Source organism: Aedes aegypti, unplaced genomic scaffold, assembly GCF_002204515.2.
Source record: "Aedes aegypti strain LVP_AGWG unplaced genomic scaffold, AaegL5.0 Primary Assembly AGWG_AaegL5_hic_scaff_593_PBJ_arrow, whole genome shotgun sequence".
NCBI classification, from domain to species: Eukaryota; Metazoa; Arthropoda; class Insecta; order Diptera; family Culicidae; genus Aedes; species Aedes aegypti.
The window spans coordinates 20,647-43,476 of NW_018736273.1; the positions used below are offsets into that span (position 1 = coordinate 20,647).

At 49.1% G+C, this 22,830-nt stretch overlaps 4 protein-coding genes and 1 pseudogene across 4 annotated transcripts; 3 read left to right on the top strand and 2 right to left on the bottom strand.

Moving 5' to 3' along the window:
- The first annotated feature begins 2,705 nt into the window (after window positions 1–2,705).
- On the top strand, window positions 2,706–3,367 carry LOC110681223 (histone H3). The gene has a single exon (XM_021856995.1). It carries the CDS (start codon window positions 2,902–2,904, stop codon window positions 3,310–3,312), a length of 411 nt encoding a protein of 136 aa, XP_021712687.1. The 5' UTR covers window positions 2,706–2,901; the 3' UTR covers window positions 3,313–3,367.
- An 869-nt stretch (window positions 3,368–4,236) lies between these two features.
- On the bottom strand, window positions 4,237–4,721 carry LOC110681228 (annotated as a pseudogene).
- Window positions 4,722–9,168: 4,447 nt separating this feature from the next.
- LOC110681231 (histone H2B) lies at window positions 9,169–9,697 on the top strand. Its single transcript, XM_021857002.1, has one exon. The coding sequence runs from the start codon at window positions 9,271–9,273 to the stop codon at window positions 9,643–9,645; it is 375 nt and encodes a 124-aa protein (XP_021712694.1). The 5' UTR covers window positions 9,169–9,270; the 3' UTR covers window positions 9,646–9,697.
- A 1,345-nt stretch (window positions 9,698–11,042) lies between these two features.
- On the top strand, window positions 11,043–12,513 carry LOC110681229 (histone H1-like). The gene has a single exon (XM_021857000.1). The coding sequence runs from the start codon at window positions 11,772–11,774 to the stop codon at window positions 12,450–12,452; it is 681 nt and encodes a 226-aa protein (XP_021712692.1). The 5' UTR covers window positions 11,043–11,771; the 3' UTR covers window positions 12,453–12,513.
- Window positions 12,514–17,913: 5,400 nt separating this feature from the next.
- On the bottom strand, window positions 17,914–18,323 carry LOC110681230 (histone H4). The gene has a single exon (XM_021857001.1). It carries the CDS (start codon window positions 18,270–18,272, stop codon window positions 17,961–17,963), a length of 312 nt encoding a protein of 103 aa, XP_021712693.1. The 5' UTR covers window positions 18,273–18,323; the 3' UTR covers window positions 17,914–17,960.
- Between the last annotated feature and the right edge of the window lie 4,507 nt (window positions 18,324–22,830).

Sequence of the window (22,830 nt, forward strand, 5' to 3'; positions counted from 1 at the left end):
TAGATTGTGGGAGCTGACGAAATGCCGACCTATCTCAGCAGCCTTCTCCGCAGGGGTTATCAAGCGATCCTTAGAGTCGGTGTTGTCTAATGGGATCAACGGTGGAATAGGTCTGGGTTTGGATTTTAAAAGTTTGGTCATCTTCCAGAATGGCCTAGCACAATCTGGGAGAGAGCGGATCTTGTTGGAAAAATCATCGTTCCTGAGGTCCACCATTCTGGCCTTGATTATTTTGGATATGCGATTGACTTCGCTTTTCAACGCAGGCAGACCAGAGCGTTGGTACTGCCTGCGTTTGGTGTTCCTTAAACGAATGAGATCTTTGGTAACACGATCGATAAAAAGGGGGTTGCTCACCTGACCAGATGCTGGTACATGCTGTTCTCGGGCCACGGAGATGGCCTCTTCGACGCTCTGCAGGTGCCGGTCGATGTCTTCAGCGGACGCCAGGGGAGCCTCGTACTGGATGTTAGCGTCGACACACCGCTGGAATTGGCCCCAGTCGACACGATGGTAGTTGCGCCGGGTGACCCGATGCCGGTTGACCAGGGAACCAACTTCTGCCACCACCGGGTAGTGGTCCGAGCTCAGGTCCTGGTGAACGACCGGTTGGGAGATGTTGTCGGCCATGTTGGTCAGGAAGACATCAATGGTCGCATGGGCCCCGGACCGGCTCAGGCGGGTGGGTGAATCCGGGCTCAGGATGGTGTAGTGGCCTTCCTCCAGGTCCTGTTGTAGGATGAGGCCGTTCCTATTTCGCCGGGGGTTTCCCCAGGTCTCGTGCCTTGCGTTCAGATCGCCAGCCAGGATGAACTGCCCCTGCCGCCGTGTCAGTTTGACGAGGTCTTGCTTTAAGGCCGCCGATGTTCCGTCGTTGATGTTGGTTTGCTTCGGGCAGTACGCCGCGATGATCGTGATTGGGCCGATGGAGGTTTCCACCCGAACACCTACGGCCTCGATGATTTGGAGTTGAAAGCTCGGCAGCAGGGTGCAGTTGACGTTCCTCCGCAGAGCAACCGCAACGCCTCCACCTTCGGATCCGCACCGGTCAAGCCGCACGAGCCGGAAGTCGGGGATGAAGATGTTAACTTCCGGCTTGAGGTGCGTCTCCGTTATCACGGCTATGTCGATGCCTTCCTGGTCCAGGAAGGCGGACAACTCTCGATTTTTGCTCCGGAGGGAGCAAGCGTTCCAGTTGAGGATCTTGGTGGTGGCCTCACGGGCCATATTTGGATAAGAACGCAAATACCACCGAGTTGGCGGCGTCGATCTGTTCCGACTTGGAACGGCAGGCTCGTAGCCGTTGGAAAAGGTTCCTTGTGTATTCCAACATTTGCTCCGGCGTGTACAGGGAGCCGTCGTCGTCGGAGGGAGGAGGAGTGCCGGAAGCACTGGGTCCAGGATTCCCCCATCCAGGAGGGGGCGCATTCCGGACCGATGGAGCAGCGGCGGCGGCCGCGAGGCGTTGCTGAACGGAGGGGGCCGACTGGCGGGATGCCTGCCGGTGGGTTGGTTGAAGCGGTGGCAGATTGGGCACTTGGTAGCGGGGCGTCGGGAAGTGCTCCTCAGTCAGCGGTGGGGGTGGTTGGCGCTGGCGTTGCCGTCCCAGCTTCTTGGCGGACGCTTGCTGGCGGATTGCCAGAAACTCCGCACGTTTGGGGCAGTTGCGGCTGCTGCCCTCGTGGTTTGCACCGCAGTTGGCGCACTTCGATTCGGTGCCCTCCATCGGCTGGCAGGTCGAAGTGGCGTGCGCACCGGCACATTTGCCACAGCGGGGCTTCATATGGCAATTCCTGGTCCCGTGGCCGAACGCGAGGCAGTTGCCACACTGCGTCACGTCTCGTTTTTTCGGGCGGTAGCGCTCCCATTCCACCACGATGTGGAAGAGCGCTCTCACTCTTGTCAGGCCCGCCATGGTGGTAGACCCCTTCTCCAAATGGGCCAGGTAGAGCTGGTCCCGGTGTCGTCCTCCTTGTGCTCGCCGGATGGGGAACACACTCGTCGCCTTGAGTCCAGCCGCCTTCATTTCATCGATGATGGCCTCCGGGGTGAACTCCGGCAGCCCTCGGACGAGTACTTTGAACGGCTTGCTACCGGGGGCATCGTGGGTGTAGAATTCCACCCCTTTTGCCTTCAGCAGCTTGCCGGCCTTGTCGTAATCGGCGCCGGAGGCGCACATGATCTTAGTGCCGGTATGGCACAGCTTGAACAGTGGCCGGATGTTGTTGGCCGCTAGCTCGGATCGCAGCGCCGAGAGGTCCTTCGACGCCGTGAAGAGGGGGGGAACCTTCGCGCCCGGGGGGGCTTGGTCCACAGGCAGGGAGGCAAACTTGTTATTTGCCAGCAACCTGCTGTATGCCGCCGGGTTGGCATCTTCATTCCTGGCTCGTTTTGGCGCGCTGGTCTGCCCGCTGTCGGCCAGCGGGGCGGGGGTCGAGGCGGAGTCCGCCTTTTGCTTCCGATTGCGACCCATCGCTATGGGCCGCGGTTGCTCTGCTTCGACTAGCAGAGATGCTTTCTGGCTAGCCACCCCTAGGAGGTAGGTTAGCGCCGGAGAGCAGTCGCGGGAGCGGGAAATCGCGAAAAAAGAGTGCACTTCGCACACGCACGGAAGAGAATTCGAACTTGTCTCGCAACTCAAAAAGACACGCAACCGTTCACAACGGCAGTTCGATTCGGAATGATGGCTGCGCCAAACACTAGCGGCCACTTTTATACCCACTCGAGGGTTGAGTTCTTCTTTCCTCTCTTGCTTTTTCTATTCTTCCGTGGCTTCCGATTGGTTGCCTGCATCGATATGAGCATATAAAAGAGGACTGCCTGGTTTTTTGACCCTCATTCTGTCGCTGCGTTTCAACTGATCCGTTTGGATTGAAAGCAAATTAATCATCATCTAACACAATGGCCCGTACCAAGCAGACTGCTCGTAAGTCTACTGGAGGAAAAGCTCCTCGCAAGCAGCTGGCTACCAAAGCCGCTCGCAAGAGCGCCCCAGCCACCGGAGGTGTCAAGAAGCCTCACCGTTATCGGCCAGGAACCGTTGCTCTGCGTGAAATCCGTCGCTACCAAAAGTCGACTGAGCTGCTGATCCGCAAGCTGCCATTCCAGCGTCTGGTTCGTGAGATCGCCCAGGACTTCAAGACCGATCTGCGCTTCCAGAGCTCGGCTGTCATGGCCCTGCAGGAAGCGAGCGAGGCCTATCTGGTCGGTCTTTTCGAAGATACCAACCTTTGCGCCATCCACGCCAAGCGTGTCACCATTATGCCCAAGGACATCCAGCTGGCTCGCCGTATCCGTGGAGAACGCGCTTAAATTCGGTCTGCATTATAGTTGCCATTCTCAACAAAACGGCCCTTTTCAGGGCCACTAGAGCATTCCCTAAAAGAGTTGTGTGAGCAATTTTCCCTTCAGTGTACCTAAAACTGTTTGTTCCCCTGGGGGAACGATTACTTCCTAAAGCCCCTTGACCTTCCTCCTACCACCGAACGATCATACTCTCAACACTGATGAGGGAGGTACGTCAACCAACCGACAACTCGAGTTGTCCCTTCATGCTTCGCTTTGCACACACTTTTGAATGTGCATCTCCAGCGCGGACTTCATTCTCTGGTACCGGCCGTATGTTTCCCCTTCTTCTTATGCTCTTTTCCGGATGCAGAAGCTTTCCCAGCTCGCCTCCCCTTGTTGCTACAAACTAGACAACTCGAACATCCAACATTGAAAGTTTGACCGTATGATTGAAACGTAATCTTTGGCTTGTTTACTTTGAAACACACCCCTATGATAGTTATAATTGATAATTGTGGGGTTTGGAAATTGATTGATTCCTTTAATATTAGGAGCTCCTGATATAGCCTTTCCTCGAATAAATAATATAAGTTTTTTTAAATACTACCTGCTTCATCAACTCTTCTATTGTCAAGCAGTAGATAGTAGAAAATGGGGCAGGAACTGGATGAACAGTTTACCCTCCTCTCTCTTCAGGAACAGCTCACGCAGGGCTGGCTGTTTCAATGTTTTATGTTTCTGTTTCGGCAAATTGAACTCCAAAAATCGAAAGTTCGAGGTATCCCGAACAGAACATTTAAGAAGCCCAAACGTTTCCCCCCGCGGAATCTAGGAATTGATTCAGAAATGGTCATAATATGGCCGATATCTCTTCATCGATCCTCTCTGTGGCTAAATTAGATAAATCTGCAATATTTCAACAACAACTCTCTAGCGGTGGACTGGATATTGTCGTCCTGAAAAGGACGGTTTTTGGTTTGATGCACGCAGTGTAACTTATGCCTTCTTTTCGGTTTTCTTCGGCAGCAAGACAGCCTGAATGTTGGGCAGAACACCACCTTGGGCGATGGTAACACCGGACAGCAGCTTGTTCAATTCTTCGTCGTTGCGGATGGCCAACTGCAGATGACGGGGAATGATTCTGGTCTTCTTGTTGTCACGGGCAGCGTTTCCTGCCAATTCGAGCACTTCAAGCGGCCAGATATTCCATAACGGCAGCCAAGTAGACTGGAGCGCCGGCACCGACACGCTCGGCATAGTTGCCCTTCCGGAAGCAGACGGTGAATACGACCGACTGGGAACTGCAATCCAGCGCGGTTGGAACGGGACTTTGCCTTTCCCTTAACTTTGCCTCCTTTGCCGCGGCCAGACATTTTGTGGTTGAGTTTGAGTGGACTTGAGAAACAAACGTTCACGAAGCGTTTTTTTTTTTTCACGTTAAATTCATTTTATTTATAATTATTTGATAGTTACAATGCTTCTACATTTCGAGTGTTTTTACCTTGGGGTACTTCATCTCTTCTTCTCTGGTCAATGGTTTACATTTGTTTTTTTCAAATTGATAATAATCCTAATTTTCCAACATGGCTCTTCAGAGCACTGGTATCTTTGAATTTGTTAATTTAATATTCTACCTAACTACTTTTACTAAATTTAATATTCTAGGGGTTGGGGAATAAGTCCCTGATGGCCGGCTGGCCAGATGCACGGCAGGAAGCTCTGAACCTATTGATGGACTCACCGAAGCGATCACTTAGTGTTTGGACGTCAGCCAGACGGTGGACCTCAGATGTTCGAGTTCTTGATGGAGTGTTCAAGATCATGCGAAGGAACTTGTTTTGTGTTCGCTGAAGCTTGAGATGGTGAGATTTTGCGCAACTCTCCCAGACCGGCATGCCGTACTCAATTACTGGACGGATGATTTGCTTGTAGACAGCAAGCTTATTCTTCAAGGACAGAGTTGATTTCCTGTTTATCAGAGGGTACAAACATCGCAGTAGGACGTTGCATTTTGTAACAGTTTTGTCAATCTGTTGTCTGAAGATAAGCTTGCTGTCTAGTGTCAAGCCAAGATATTCTGCTTCGTCAGACCCATTCCGCTACTGACCCATTGAGGATGATTTTACAGTCCTCAGCCGGAACAAGTCTGGGGGATTTTGAATATGGGAATAGGATGACCTGGGTCTTCGCTGCGTTTACACAAATCTTCCAGCTGGTGAGGTAGTTGGTTAGAACATTCAGGCCTCGTTGGAGTTTGGATGTCAACGTTCGGGTAACCCTGCCACTATAGACGACTGACGTGTCGTCGGCGAACAGCGATAAGGTTCCGCCTTCTGGTAGTGGAGGGATATCGGAGGTGAAGAGGTTGAACAGCAGTGGTCCAAGTATGCTTCCCTGTGGAACACCAGCAGGGATTTCTTGAGGTGAAGCGTTGACTCCATTAATTGAGACCTGGAATGTCCTGTTTGTCAGATAGTTCTGGATTATTTTCACCAAGAAGCTGGGAAGATTGTATTGGTGCAACTTGTACACCAGGCCATCATGCCAGACGTTGTCGAATGCTTTTTCAACATCGAGCAACGCCATAGCAGATGATTGGATAAAGACTTGTTCCGTCTGAGGACGTTAGCTACTCGGGTCAGTTGGTGCACGGTGGATCGTCCGCGTCGGAAACCAAACTGTTCCTCGGGTAAGATGTTATTTTTCTTCGGCAGATGATAAAAGCCGACGGTAGATTGATTTTTCAAAGAGTTTTGATAACCCCGAGAGAAGGCTGATGGGACGATAACTTTTTGGAGAGGAAGGATCTTTCCCAGGTTTCCGGATGGGTATAACTTTAGCTGACTTCCACATGGAGGGGAAGTAGCTAAGTCGGAGGCACTGATTGAAAATCAGTGCCAGATGTTGGTAAAACTGTGTACTCAAGTTCTTGAGTTCTAAGTTGAGGATGTTGTCGAAACCTGGGGCCTTCATGTTCTTGGCGGGTTTTGATATAGGTCGACAATTCATCAGCTGTGATCTCCAATTCCTCCGAGAAGTCATTGGGGATCAGATGAAGGTTGTTAGCATGCTGAGCAACAGCAGCTTCATGCGGACTTACAAGATTAAGCCCAAGATTATGAGAGCTGATGAAGTGCCGACCTATCTCAGCTGCCTTCTCATCAGGAGTTATCAAACGATCTACATTGCTGTCGTTGCCGAGTGGGAGTCAGCGGCGGAATGGGTCTTGGCTTGGTCTTTAGTATTTGGTTAGTTTCCAGAACGGCTTAGCGCAGTCTGGGAGAGAACGGATCTTATTCGAAAACTCGCTGTTTCTGAGGTCCAACATTCTGGACTGGATGATTTTAGTCATTCGATTAACATCGGTTTTTAACGCAGGCAGAACCAGTTCTCTGATACTGCCTGCGCGTAGTGTTTCGAAGGCCTGATAAGATTTTTAGTGAGCCCATCTATGGTTAGAGTATTGCTTACCTGCCGTGCTGTTGGAACACACCGTTCCCTTGCCTGGGTGATTGCTTCCTCCATGGATCGCAGCTGCTGGTCGATGTCATCTGCAGACTCGGGACGCACCAGGTAGTTTACGCTGTCGTCAACGCACTGCTTGAATCGATCCCAAGTCGACTCGGTGGTAATTGCGTCGGGTGAGTTGGTGCCGGTGGGCCGAGGAGTCAAACTTCCGCCACCACCGGGAAGTGGTCCGAGCTGAGTTCCTGGAGCGTAACCGGCTGGGTGATGTTGGTCATATTGGAGATGTACAGGTCCAACGTCGCGTGAGCCCCGGACCGGGTCAACCGGGTGGGACTGTCCGGACTCAGGATGCTGTAGTGGCCTTCTTCCAGATCGTTGCCCCAGATGGTGCCGTTTCGATTCCGCCGAGTGTTGGCCCCAAGCTTGATGTTTGGCATTGAGGTCGCCGGCGATAATGTACTGTCCCCTGCCGCCGAGTTAGCTTGATGATGTCTCTTCGGAGGGTTTTTGCTGATTCCGCCGTGGCTTGTGCGGGGCAGTATGCCACAATCAGGGTTATGTCCGCCGACGGAGGTGGGAGATTTCCACTCCACGGCTTCGATTATCTTGAGCTGGAGACTCCGGCCAAGCAGGCGACAGTTAATGTTTCGACGCACAGCGATGCAACTCCACCCCCCCTGGAGTTCGTCCGATCTAGTCGAATGATGCGGAACCGGGAATGAACACCACTTACCTCGGGCTTGAGGTTGGTCTCCGTAATAAGCGCCACATCAACCTCCTTTCCTCAAGGAAGCTGCGCAGCTCGATTATTTGTTCGGTAGTGAACAAGCATTCAGTTGACCAGTTTTACCCTAGTAGCCATTTTCAATGACGAAAAGGCCCAGAGTGTAGATCTGTCGAACCGGGATTTGCAGCTTCGCAGGCGAGCCACAAGATCGCTGAAATATCGGTGCGAGTTGCTCCGATGAGTAGAGGGGGCAGCATCCTCAGGGGGGAGAGGTGTGTGTCCTGACGACGAAAACCAGGGGGAGGTTGATGCCATTGGTTGATGGGCGGGGCCTGGGAGCACTGGGCCTTGCTTGGGACGGATGCTGCAGCCGCGACCAGTCGTTGTTGTGGTTGAAGCGGTGGAAGCAACCGGAATTGATCGCTGAGGCTTCGGATTTGGGGAAAATGAGCACTGGTTATGCGGCGGAGGTGCCACTGTTTTCCTCGGTTGGTTTTTGGTGGAGGCCCGTTGCCGAATCACCAGGAATTCAGCACGCTTCGGGCAGTTCTTGTCGGTTGCCCGGTGCTTCTCGCCACAATTCGCACATTTGGGTTGGGATTCTTCCATTTGGTCGCAGGCTTCGTTCTGATGGTTTCCACCACACGTCGAGCAACGGGAGGCCATCGAGCAATTTCTGGTACCGTGGCCGAAGCGCAAGCAGTTCATGCATTGCGTTACCTCACGGTGCACTGGTTTGTACTTTTGCCATTCGACCACGGTACTGTTGATGATCTTGATTGCTCGCAGGTCCTTGAGTGTAGTGGAACCGTGCTCCAAGTGGACCAGATAGAGCTGGTCACGGTATTTGCGGGTCCTGTCGTGACGCGCGATCTTGTCCACCTTACCGGCTTCAGGTCGTGGAATTCCAGTTCCTCAACGAGTTCGTCCACCGCCATGTCGTCGAGTCCACGTAGCAGTACCTTCAAGGGCTTGGTACCAGGCATATCGTGGGTGAAGAACTCCCACTTCCGCTTGGTGAGGAAGTCCTTCGCGTTGTCGAAAGACTCCTTCGACTCGAGCATGAGCTTGACACCCTCACTGCACAGGCGAAACGAGCCACGAAAGTACCCGTTTCTGATGCAGTCGCGAATTGAGGCACGCAGGTTCGGTGGATCTCCCTTCACAAAAATTGGCGGACACTTGCACTTCCGCTCTGGTTCCGTTGCGACGCACTGTTGCTTCGGTTTCCTCTTCTTAACCGCCACCGGGGAATTGCCGGCATCGCCGTCCGTCAACACCGAGTACATGTTGTTCGCGAACTTCTTCGGAGCCACTGTGTCGCTCGTGTTGCCACTCGCGGGACGCTTCTCACTTCCCTTACAACGCATTTCACTGCCACTCGCGGACCGACTCGAAATTACACTCGCGGCTACGCCAGCCGCTGTGTCACCCATCGCGGGACCAGGGGAAAATCTCTCCAACTCTTTTCACACTCTTTACTCGCTATCTCGCTTTTATAAGTATACGCACGTCCGTACTTGTCCGCTATCGGATACTGAATGTGTTCACGAAGCGTACGTAAGCGGTACTGATGGTGATTTCACCGGATGAGGGTATCTTTTATACATGCGTAGCCCTGCGCTGCACTCATACTAGGATGGTGCGAACGAAATGGATGAAGTAGCAAACGAAGCGAAGGGGCGGAACAGCGCTCACCATTCTACGGGTATAAAAGAGAACCGACTGGTTCGGTCGGGCATCAGTTTCAGTTTTCGTTTGGAATCTAAAACAACGTTAGCAGCACGATGGCACCGAAAACCAGCGGAAAGGCCGCGAAGAAATCCGGCAAGGCCCAGAAGAACATTGTCAAGGGCGATAAGAAGAAGAAGAAGCAGCGCAGGAAGGAAAGCTACGCCATCTACATCTACAAGGTGTTGAAGCAAGTTCACCCCGACACTGGCGTTTCGTCGAAAGCCATGAGCATCATGAACAGCTTCGTCAACGACATCTTTGAGCGTATTGCCGCCGAAGCCTCCCGCCTGGCCCACTACAACAAGCGTTCGACGATCACATCCCGCGAAATCCAAACCGCCGTCCGGCTTCTGCTCCCGGGAGAGTTGGCCAAGCACGCCGTTTCGGAAGGCACCAAGGCCGTCACCAAGTACACCAGCTCCAAGTAAATGACGACCGACACTGCGTTCAATCACACCAAACCAAAAGGCCCTTTTCAGGGCCACTATTTCAATCCCGAAAAAGAGTTGATTTTGAAAATCTGACACTAGACTGTTTTATCACACTATTGAACCGACTGAGGTAGTGTCACGGCGGTGACTTCATACGTGACAACACCCCCCTCTCTTATCAGTTTGAATTTATTCAATTCATTTTATTTATTCGATGTTATCAGTTTCAGTATTGATTAATTATAACGATTACAGTTGCAGAGATTTGGATCCCCATTCAGCTGCGTAATAAATAATAGGAACTTAATTGTTAAGCAGTATAGGGAAAAATCTGTTCACAAAAAAACCCTAGATCTAAGTTTTTCCATCCGTTTGAATTTAAAACAAGAAGATCCACTTCGTACGTTCAACATTTCTGCTGATTGCAAAAAAATGTTGTACCTTAACCACACTTCATTCACTAGCAGAACGTTTAAAGTTCAATATTTATGCTGATTGCCATGTTGCACCTTAACAACTTCATTTTTGCTATCGGTTGTGCTGCATGTTAGTAGTTTAGACAATTTTGACATCATAGGACTAGCTAGCTAGGCAGGCATGATGACAAGTTTCGTGGTTCGTTCGTTCTTCTTCTCAACGTATTGGAAAGAAGCTCATTATGTTTTCTAGCGTCCCATTACAAACGATCTCGTAAGAGCATCCCAGCAGTTCAGGCTATCATAATAACGTTTATCGAACAACAGTTGATGCAAATGGTATCGATCGGATAATCTCGATAATGCCATCAATCAGTTCCCATTGATGGGGCCCATTCACATAGTTCATGGGTGGGTGGTGTGTCTTCGAGATGTAACGGGTCAAACGAAATTGGGAAAACATTCTTATACACAATGGGTGGTGGGCGCGTTGCAAATGGTCATTGTTGGCGTTATGAAGTTTGCGAATGATGGTGACATGACACGTTGTGTGGTTGCCATTCGGCTTCCTGGCTCGGGTGTTGCTCAGTACTAGCACGGACAGACACGTTGAACAGCCCCTGAGGGCACTGTACACAAAAATATATCTCGATCGGGGGGAGTGTAGGGTGCAGTTTCTACACCGGGAACACGTGCCGTGGGGCATGTTAGGGACTTCCGAGAACAATTTGTCGCGAATTCAGCGCGACATGTCCGGTACTACTGCCGCCAGAAGAGATTGTATGGAATGTTCATTCGATGCAACTGCAGCTAGCAAAACCGATGCCTATTCGGGCAGATTTCGCACTAGCTCATTTGCAGATTCCACCGCAGGGAGGGTGCTTGCTTTGCTTGCTTGCTTCTTGAAGTAAAACATTCTCAGATAAGCTAGATCCATAGTAGCACGTGCACTGTCCTTTTCCAATGCAGTTGCCGCCGATGGCTGAGGCAATGCCAGCAATTTGCACACATTCGACCAACCAACAGTGCACAGGTGGAAGGTGATTAGTGTTTGGTGACATTGTTTTCCGGACAAAATGGCACAAACTTGTGTGACTGACGTCATAGTCGAGCCCAAGTTTTCGGTATGTTTGATGAAAAACATCAAATTAACATTGTTCAAAGTTTACTAAAACCAAACGCGTAACATCGCTCGTCGGCACTGGGAATGACTTTGTTTGAGGCTCATTAGGGGCCATTAGACACCGGCATACTGGCTATACCCGCATGTCACCGCAAAGAGCAACCATTCATGTTGCCAAATTCACCACCGCCGTGCAGGGTGGTATTGTTTCAATAGTTACTATTGATTGTTTTATCGAGCAAAGCCACACCATATGGCGCACGGGTGCTGTAAAGACATGTCTCAGCGGTGCTTCTCGCGAAACCGGCCCGATGTGGCGATGACGGGCTGCTAGCGAGACTCATGCACTCACCAAACGGACATACTAGACAGGCAAATACTTAGTGCGATTACCGGAAAAATGCGTTTTAAAAAGGTGTTACCAAAAATATGTACAATATTTCGCGAACAGTCATCCAGTGGACGACCATGTCTGCATCCCTAACACAGACGACGAAATCGAACACCGCACTGTTGCCAGAATTTCCGTCATTCATTCGTTTACTATCGCCATCGTGTGAGTGTTACTCTAGCTACCTATCGAGATGTCTGAAGTTGCCACTGAAGCCGCTGCCGCAGCCCCGGCTGCCTCGCCAGCCAAGACCAAGAAGCCAAGGGCCCCCAAGGGACAGGGCAAGCCGAAGAAGCCGTCGACCCACCCCCCAGTCAACGACATGGTTGTTGCTGCCATCAAAACCTTGAAGGAACGCAACGGATCGTCCCTGCAGGCCATCAAGAAGTACATCGCCGCCAACTACAAATGCGATGTCGCCAAGCTTGCCCCATTCCTCAAGAAGGCCTTGAAGAATGGCGTCGAGAAGGGCAAGTTCGTCCAAACCAAGGGCACCGGCGCTTCCGGTTCGTTCAAGCTGAAGGCTGAAGCTAAGAAGGCCGCCAGTGAGAAGAAACCGAAGAAGGCCGGCGAGAAGAAGGCCAAGAAGGCTACCGGAGAGAAGAAGAAGGCCACCAAGAAACCAGCTGGGGAGAAGAAGGCCAAGAAGCCAGCCGGCGAGAAGAAAGCCAAGAAGCCGGCTGCAGCCAAGAAAGCCAAAGCTGCTGGTGCCAAGGCTGCCAAAAAGGCCGGTGGTGTGAAGAAGGCTGCTGCTCCGAAGCAGAAGGCCACCAAACCTTCCAAGACCGCCGCCAAGAAGCCCAAGACCCCAAAACCGAAGAAGGCTGCCCCAGCCAAGAAAGCTGCCGCGAAGAAGACCGCTGCCAAGAAGTAAATTTGGGACAGCAACCGTACTGTTGTAAAACAGTATCTAACATCCAATCAGTCCTTTTCAGGACTACCATCCAAGTTTAGAACAAAGAGTTGCACAGTCAATGATATTCCATTTCCATTTATTTCCAGAGGGAAATAAATCCCCCCGAAAAGTTACGTGCACTTTGCCACTGAATGGCGAATTCTTCCCGAACCCTTTCGCAAATCAATAAAATTGGCCAATCATGCACCCCTTTCTCTGCCAGCAACTGTAAAGCCCGGACAGGTAGGCGAGCACTGGCTGGCACTCACTGTAGCGGTGCATCCGTACCCAAAGCAAACCTCCACTAGAGGAACAGCTTTTGATACACTCGAATGATTCAAGGATTTGAAGAAGTCTATCGACTTAAAGGCTCCCCCAGATCTAAGCGACTTTTTACGGCGACAGCGACAAAAAAACGTCGCGATTTCGCAGCGATTCGCGTCGTGTCAGTCAAGATGGTTCCATAGAAGAGTGCTTGCAGCGACACAACAACGAAATCGTGTCGCTGTCGCCGTAAAAAGTCGCGTAGTTTTGGGGGAGCCTTATTTAAATCGGGTTGAGATTCGTAGCGTTGCCTTGTGAAACCAAAACATGTTTTCGCGGCAACCTGGAATCGAACCAAGGACCTTGCGATCGATAGGCCCGTGCGTTTTTAATACACTCAGGCAAATGGACTATCGAAATACATTGGATGCACTTATGAAAATTCGCCACAATAAATCGGGTTGAAATTCATAGCTTTGCCTTATGAAACCAAACATTGGCAACAAAAAATGTTTCTCGCAGCAACCTGGAATCGAACCAAGGACCTTGCGATCGTTAGGTCTGTGCGTACACCACGCGCCTACCGACGCCTGGATGTGAGTTGATGCTAAAACGAAACATAAAGCGTTCGTATGTCAAAATGCAAAATGTATGCATTTCGATAGTCTAGTTCACAGGTCCGTACGTACCGGACCTACTGGGCAGGCTGAGTATCGACATCCCAAGTAGAGCGGTCAAGTACAGTTTGCTGCTAATAACCAAAGTAATCTTGACAGCTGATCCAGTATGAGCGAACTGCCACTATTTTCCTTGCGGAATAATCAAATTACTCTTGTGGATGTTGCAAATTAAGTTAATTGGCAGTAAAATACTAAGCCCAGGGATTGGCTTCTGAAAATCTCAATCTTTCGGGGCCAATGGGTCGACCTTGCTCAGTATGTTTGATTTTCGTAATCCAATGCTGTTCCACTATTCCAAAGATGAGAGCAAATCAATACAGTGTAACTGATTTTAAGCGTGATTGGCGAATCGAACGCCTCACATCCCCCATCGCAGTTTGGGTACGAGAGAAAGAGAGTGAGCACCGCCGCCATTTGCTTGCGTGCACCGAGAAAAATTTGCGGCTCGAAAATTTGGCCCTGAGCTCCTGACACTCAAATTGAAACCGGTAAATTACTTCCGCCGCTGTTACTACACGTGGAGCATTTCCGTTGGAGTGAACGCGTCTTCATTATCAAAATTTTTTGTGCTCATTCTTTTGATTTATTTCGCACATGGGATTTTGCGAATGCCTCTTCTTCTTCTCATTTTTCTTGGCCGGCTTCTCACTTTATTTTTTTATGTGACCATTTTGCTCACATGGCTTGTTGGGAAGTTGAACCCAGACACCTTCAGCATGGGTTTGCTTTGTAGCCACCGACTTTACCACTACACTAAGGAAGGCCTTGACTGCTATTTATCAACATTATGCTCTTCAAGTGCGTCTTACTGCCGAGTTTCAGATAATTTGGCCGATGCCAAACTCCAGATGCCAAAATAAATCAGTGTTTCATTAAATTGATGTTTCTCTAAAGTAATTAAATCTAGGGTGAATTAAAAAAAATAAAACAAACCCACACATGTAGCAGCATCTACCTTACCTATTCAATTTGTAATCGATTAGTTAACTAATGAGAGATTAGAAACTCTTAAAATGCTGTTCCCAAGGAAATCTGGATTTATTGTGGTATGAATATTCAACAACTTAGGATTTTTTTTTGTATCCAATATGTTTGAGTGCAAAAACTTTCGGCAAGATTATTTTAGGCTAGTAAACTTTTCTTTCAAACTCTTGAGTCAAAAAGTTAGAGCCAAGCTCAAAAAATCAAACAAACATTGTTTGGTACTACATTGCTAATTATTGAGAAAAGTGAAACCTTTTTAAGAAGTTAGTACCGTAAAATGGGGTGTTAAGGACTCGTGGGGTTTTAAGGGATTGAACTTCTCCATCAAGTTTGAAAAGTCACAAAAACGTCGGAAGTCGATATATCAGTCATCTGAAATGCTTGCTTTGTTCGGAGGATTGTGAGCTGCATTATGTGATCGGGGATATCTATTAATATTAGGTATTGTGGAGTCTAGATATTGAAAACGATTCAAACCATTTTTGAAAGAATTTTATTGGCAAAAAAGATTTAACTACAAAACAATGAAACAATATTAACAAAACTATGTGAGTAACCCAGAACATAAGTATATTTAATTGAGATCACAACGCAGACAAAAGCTTTTGAAAATGTTATCTAGATTTCGCCTTTTAATATTTCTTATGGAAAAAGTTTCTTTTTGAAAGTTAGCGGGGTGTTAGGGGATTATCTTTTCTACTACTTTTTCCAAGTTACAAAACTCGTTCGATTTATGCCGATATATGTTCCATTATACTTTAGGCTTGTTCCGTGAAGTAACACTGCATTGTAAAGGTTAAGGGGACTATTTTGTTTGTTACTGAATATTACTAAAATGTCTAGCCCTGAAAATATGGGATTTTTTTTTTTTTTTTTTTTTTTTCTCAGAGGCACCCGAGTTGCGCGAAGAGTGAAACCAAATCTACCTATCGAACTGTCAAACTGTCTACCTATCGAGCAGACCAGCAAAACAAATAGGGGCTATTTTCGAAGACGAAGGAGAACAATCATTCAAAGAAGCAAATGCAAATATATAGGTTATGATCCTGTTGCATTCAAGTATCAAAACCAATTCAAGACAATTTCAATATCGAGTTAGGGAGAGTTAACTGTACCGTCAAGCTACCATTCACCGTGCATTTAAGAAAAATTTGCACTTCAAAAAAATATAAAACTATTCCAAATAATTTGAAGCGTACTAGAATACCACTACGTAGCGGGCAATTATATAATAATTCAGGGAAAAATCTAAAACTAGTGATGCATAACAAAAAATTAGTCAAAAATTATGTTTGAAAATGTCATGTTAAGGTCGCCTCGTACCGTTCTATGTGTCACCATTTACCGTGCGTATAGTTTTCGTCATGATTTGATTTTGTATCTTGAAGAAACGTTGTTAATGGAGCAACTATGTTGCTAGTAGTGTGCGCATTCATTTTTAAGAGTATTCAAATCTTCATTTACAATAAAAACTATACAAAGTTTAAAAATTGGCTAAATTATTATTTTTTAATTAAAATCGTTATAGGAGGTTTGACTGTATTGTCCAAACCATTCCATATTCACTTAAATTCTAAATATGAAGTAGTTTAATGACGACATAACAATAAATCTAATATTATCGCATAATTTCATGCCTTTTACACTATACACGGTAATAGGATCCATATATATTGAAAAGGATCCATTCACCGTGCATTTGGGTTTCGACTGAAACACAATAAAAATTCTAATTTGCATTAAATCTCATTGCTCATACGATGAAATACATCTTACTAATAATATCCACAGTGAAAACTTGTTGAAATTTTGAAAAATTTCATACTCTATCGTTAAAATAAAAAATGTGATTTTTTGGCGTTTCTACTAAGATTGTTGCAATATCTCGTTATCAAACAGAATTCACATGATTTTGTCTACATAAACTAGGTTTTTCAAAATTATTTGTGGCAAAAACTAGTTCGTTTCATCAGTTTTATCTTATTTTGCTGACCAAAGAATGATTTGTGAAAATTGTATGAATATTCTGTAGGAATTTGTATATGTGCACGGTGAATGGAGGCCGCACGGTGACTGGTGACTTAACGGTATATAGGTTATGATCCTGTTGCATTTAAGTCTCAAAAACAATTCAAGACAATTTTACGAAGTATTGACAGTTTCCAGATTAATAACTATGAAAGATTTAGCAGTTAAAAGAAAACGGTTTGCGTTTGCAGGAGTTCCAAGTTCGATAATATTGATGTATTATCTGATTGAGGTTGAGCATAACTTATGAAAATGAATGAAAGCATCAAAGTTATTGATCAAAAAGATTATGTTTTGTTGTTGGCAAAATATGGTTTCATTTGCGAAAGTCAAATTCCTTTACAACCCTGTTTTGCAGTTACGTCAAAAATCACACATTTTCATGATTATCTCAGAAATCTGCCATAGGATCCTCATAATTGTGTTTGGCACGCGACGAGAGAATCCAGTACTGACCCGATTTTGTCAGCCAATTTCAGATTTGTCAAAAAATTGGTATCGTCATGTTTTACCACGTACCCTCTTTAAAAGTCCATGTAACCATGTCGAAATTTGAAAAACGGGAACAAAATAAAATGACCCGATTTGGTCAGCCTAAAATTCATCGAGGGGCTGACAAAATCGGGTCCTTACTGTAGTAGGGCTGTCCTTTGTTTAATTATTGACATACTAGAAGTTGCTTGAAAACACCCCATTTTACGGTAGACATTTCATCATCCACTTTCAATACATTTCAATGAAACTGATTTGTTCAAAGTCATAAATGCTTGTTGTGGTTTGTAGATTCGAAGCTTGGAAATGTTCGTTCAAAACGATTTTCCCGGTGACCTTCTCAAATTCCCGGTTTTTTCCCGTCGGTGGATTCAAATTCCCGTCTCTCACCCGGTTCGGTGATTCGTTTTCCCTTCGTTTCGTTTCGGGTGCGCGAACACAATTCCAGTGCTTGTAAATATTGATTGCAACCGCATCCATTTCTCATAAGGTACAGTGTGGAACATGATGAAATATTTGTTCGTCCATCGCATTGTGGAACCGAGCGAGGCAAACTAAGAAGTTCCTAACGCAATCCTAATGGAATTTGATGAGTGGTAATAGGTAATAGGGAGTGGTACGACGAGCGTTCCGTACCTGACACTGAAGTCCGGAGTTGAGATGCATGCACGTGAGATTGGTATGGAAAGATGCACGCACTGGATTTCACCGGCGTGGCATCATAGCGGTTGTTGTTTTCGAACCGACCGAAGTACAACAAGTAAGTAACAACAGTAGTGCCACCCCGGGAAATGACAGTGCTGACTAGACTAGACTATGTATGTATATATATATATTGGCATTTTATGGTGTCTTCCAATCGGAGACGAGAATTTTCTCCCCAAGCCACGCCACCGCCGGACTGCAAAAGCGTGTAGTGCTTGTCCCATTAGATTACCCTTGCTTTTAGTGTGTGAACATTTGTCGTATCAACTCCTTGATGAGTGTGTTTGGTGGCCCTGAAAAGGGCCGTTTGAAGAGCGAAACTTTGGAATGCGATTTAACCTCCGAAACCGTACAGGGTGCGTCCCTGACGCTTCAGAGCGTAGACAACATCCATAGCGGTAACGGTTTTACGCTTGGCGTGTTCAGTGTAGGTAACGGCATCACGGATGACGTTTTCCAGGAACACCTTCAACACACCACGAGTTTCCTCGTAGATAAGTCCGGAGATACGCTTGACTCCTCCACGACGAGCCAGACGACGGATTGCGGGCTTGGTGATACCCTGGATGTTATCACGCAAAACCTTGCGATGACGCTTGGCGCCTCCTTTTCCGAGTCCTTTGCCTCCCTTGCCACGGCCGGTCATTTTGGATGAATTTGGTTCTGTGTTCGACGACGGTAGTACTGGAACTGATGGCTGCGCCAATTTTTTCATTTCATTAAATTCATGTTTATTTGCAATTTTTGGTTTACAAGTAATTGTTTACATGTCAAGAGGTTGACCGATAGGTCCTTCAGCTTTGGTCTTAAAGTTGGATTTTGATAGATGTTTTGTTATTTTTGCGGTTTTACCCTAGTTGTTATATTGGCCGTATGGGCTCTGGTGTTTTTTAAAGAAAATTTGTTATCCTAGCTACTATTTACAAGACTACAATAAATAAAATTTGATAACCTAGGGGGGAACGAGGTCCCGGATGACCTGCTGGTCCGATTGGTGGCAACGAGCCCCTAAATCTACCGATCGAGTCACCAAAGCGCCTCCTCTAATGTTTTGATCTGCGGCCAGACGGTGAACCTCGGTTGTCCTCGTTCTCGGAGGGCTGTTTGAGGATCATCCGGAGGAACTTATTCTGGGTCCTCTGGAGCCTCAGATGGTGGGTTTTTGCGCACTCTCCCAGATTGGAACGCCATATTCCAATTACTGGAAGAATGACCTGTTGTAAACAGCAAGCCTTATTCTTCAGAGACAGAGTTGACTTCCGGTTGATCAGGGGGTACAATGCTCTTGAGCAAGATGTTGCTTTTGGGTGACCGTTTTGTCAAACTCTGCTGTCTGAAGAGAAGCTTGCTGTCTAACGTTAGCCCAGGTAGTCGGCTGCATCAGACCATTCCACCGTTGATCCACCGAGGGTTGATTTTACAATCCTCAGCCGGAACAAGTCTGGGGGATTTGGAATAGGGGAAGAGGATGACCTGGGTCTTCCGCTGCGTTGATACAGATCTTCCAGCTGTTCAAATATCTGACAAGACGTTCAGGCCTCTCTGGAGTCGAGATGTTAGTGCTCTCGTGAATCTGCCGCTGTAGACGACTGAATGTGTCGTCAGCGAACAGTGACAGTGAGCCGCCTTCAGGGAGCTGAGGCATGTCCGAGGTGAACAGGTTGTAATAGTAGGGGACCTAAAAAATACTGCCCTGTGGAACACCTGCGGGGATGTTGTGGGGTCTGAGTTGACTCCATTGAGGGAAACCCTGAACGTCCTGTTCAAACAGAGTAGTTTTTGATGATTTTCACCAAATAGGTGGGAGAATTCGTATCGGTGCAGCTTGTACACCAGGCCGTCGTGCCAGACGTTGTCGAATGCTTTTTCAACATCGAGCAACCGCCATGGCGGAGGATTTGGCAAGGACTTGTTCCGCCCTGAGGATGTTGGTTACTCGAGTCAGTTTGGTGCACGGTTGAACGACCGCGTCGAAAGCCAAACTGTTCCTCGAGCAAGATGTTGTTTTGATCGGCTGGCCGAAAGCAGCCGTCTGTTGATCGCTTTTTCAAAAAAGCTTTGATAACCTGAGAGAAGGCTGATGGGTCGATAGCTTTTGGGGAGGAAGGATCCTTTCCAGGTTCTTAATGGGGATGACTTTTGCTGACTTCCACGACGAGGGGAAGTAGCTAAGTCGGAGGCACTGATTGAAAATCAGTGCCAGATGTTGGTAGAACTGGAGACTCAATTGCTTGAGCTCCAAGTTCAGGATGTTGTCGAAACCTGGGCCTTCATGTTTTTGGATGTTTTGAGATAGGCCAGCAACTCGTCGCCGCAGTGATCTCCAACTCCTCCGAGAAGTACGTTGGGAGATTGGTGTAGGTTAGCTGCGTGTTCGGAAACAGCAGCTTCGTGTGGGCTAGGAATGTCTAGCCCTAGATTGTGGGAGCTGACGAAATGCCGACCTATCTTCAGCAGCCTTCTCCGCAGGGGTTATCAAGCGATCCTTTCAGAGTCGGTGTTGATCTAATGGGATCAACGGTGGAATAGGTCTGGGTTTGGATTTAAAAGTTTGGTCATCTTCCAGAATGGCCTAGCACAATACTGGGAGAGAGCGGATCTTGTTGGAAAAATCATCGTTCCTGAGTCCACCATTCTGGCCTTGATTATTTTGGATATGCGATTGACTTCGCTTTTCAACGCAGGCAAGACCAGAGCGTTGGTACTGCCTGCGTTTGGTGTTCCTTAAACGAATGAGATCTTTGGTAACACGAATCGATAAAAAGGGGGTTGCTCACCTGACCAGATGCTGGTACATGCTGTTCTCGGGCCACGGAGATGGCCTCTTCGACGCTCTGCAGGTGCCGGTCGATGTCTTCAGCGGACGCCAGGGGAGCCTCGTACTGGATGTTAGCGTCGACACACCGCTGGAATTGGCCCCAGTCGACACGATGGTAGTTGCGCCGGGTGACCCGATGCCGGTTGACCAGGGAACCAACTTCTGCCACCACCGGGTAGTGGTCCGAGCTCAGGTCCTGGTGAACGACCGGTTGGGAGATGTTGTCGGCCATGTTGGTCAGGAAGACATCAATGGTCGCATGGGCCCCGGACCGGCTCAGGCGGGTGGGTGAATCCGGGCTCAGGATGGTGTAGTGGCCTTCCTCCAGGTCCTGTTGTAGGATGAGGCCGTTCCTATTTCGCCGGGGGTTTCCCCAGGTCTCGTGCCTTGCGTTCAGATCGCCAGCCAGGATGAACTGCCCCTGCCGCCGTGTCAGTTTGACGAGGTCTTGCTTTAAGGCCGCCGATGTTCCGTCGTTGATGTTGGTTTGCTTCGGGCAGTACGCGCGATGATCGTGATTGGCCGATGGAGGTTTCCACCCGAACACCTACGGCCTCGATGTATTTGGAGTTGAAAGCTCGGCAGCAGGGTGCAGTTGACGTTCCTCCGCAGAGCAACCGCAACGCCTCCACCTTCGGATCCGCACCGGTCAAGCCGCACGAGCCGGAAGTCGGGGATGAAGATGTTAACTTCCGGCTTGAGGTGCGTCTCCGTTATCACGGCTATGTCGATGCCTTCCTGGTCCAGGAAGGCGGACAACTCTCGATTTTTGCTCCGGAGGGAGCAAGCGTTCCAGTTGAGGATCTTGGTGGTGGCCTCACGGGCCATATTTGGATAAGAACGCAAATACCACCGAGTTGGCGGCGTCGATCTGTTCCGACTTGGAACGGCAGGCTCGTAGCCGTTGGAAAAGGTTCCTTGTGTATTCCAACATTTGCTCCGGCGTGTACAGGGAGCCGTCGTCGTCGGAGGGAGGAGGAGTGCCGGAAGCACTGGGTCCAGGATTCCCCCATCCAGGAGGGGGCGCATTCCGGACCGATGGAGCAGCGGCGGCGGCCGCGAGGCCGTTGCTGAACGGAGGGGGCCGACTGGCGGGATGCCTGCCGGTGGGTTGGTTGAAGCGGTGGCAGATTGGGCACTTGGTAGCGGGGCGTCGGGAAGTGCTCCTCAGTCAGCGGTGGGGGTGGTTGGCGCTGGCGTTGCCGTCCCAGCTTCTTGGCGGACGCTTGCTGGCGGATTGCCAGAAACTCCGCACGTTTGGGGCAGTTGCGGCTGCTGCCCTCGTGGTTTGCACCGCAGTTGGCGCACTTCGATTCGGTGCCCTCCATCGGCTGGCAGGTCGAAGTGGCGTGCGCACCGGCACATTTGCCACAGCGGGGCTTCATATGGCAATTCCTGGTCCCGTGGCCGAACGCGAGGCAGTTGCCACACTGCGTCACGTCTCGTTTTTTCGGGGCGGTAGCGCTCCCATTCCACCACGATGTGGAAGAGCGCTCTCACTCTTGTCAGGCCCGCCATGGTGGTAGACCCCTTCTCCAAATGGGCCAGGTAGAGCTGGTCCCGGTGTCGTCCTCCTTGTGCTCGCCGGATGGGGAACACACTCGTCGCCTTGAGTCCAGCCGCCTTCATTTCATCGATGATGGCCTCGGGGTGAACTCCGGCAGCCCTCGGACGAGTACTTTGAACGGCTTGCTACCGGGGGCATCGTGGGTGTAGAATTCCACCCTTTTGCCTTCAGCAGCTTGCCGGCCTGTCGTAATCGGCGCCGGAGGCGCACATGATCTTAGTGCCGGTATGGCACAGCTTGAACAGTGGCCGGATGTTGTTGGCCGCTAGCTCGGATCGCAGCGCCGAGAGGTCCTTCGACGCCGTGAAGAGGGGGGGAACCTTCGCGCCCGGGGGGGCTTGGTCCACAGGCAGGGAGGCAAACTTGTTATTTGCCAGCAACCTGCTGTATGCCGCCGGGTTGGCATCTTCATTCCTGGCTCGTTTTGGCGCGCTGGTCTGCCCGCTGTCGGCCAGCGGGGCGGGGGTCGAGGCGGAGTCCGCCTTTTGCTTCCGATTGCGACCCATCGCTATGGGCCGCGGTTGCTCTGCTTCGACTAGCAGAGATGCTTTCTGGCTAGCCACCCCTAGGAGGTAGGTTAGCGCCGGAGAGCAGTCGCGGGAGCGGGAAATCGCGAAAAAAGAGTGCACTTCGCACACGCACGGAAGAGAATTCGAACTTGTCTCGCAACTCAAAAAGACACGCAACCGTTCACAACGGCAGTTCGATTCGGAATGATGGCTGCGCCAAACACTAGCGGCCACTTTTATACCCACTCGAGGGTTGAGTTCTTCTTTCCTCTCTTGCTTTTTCTATTCTTCCGTGGCTTCCGATTGGTTG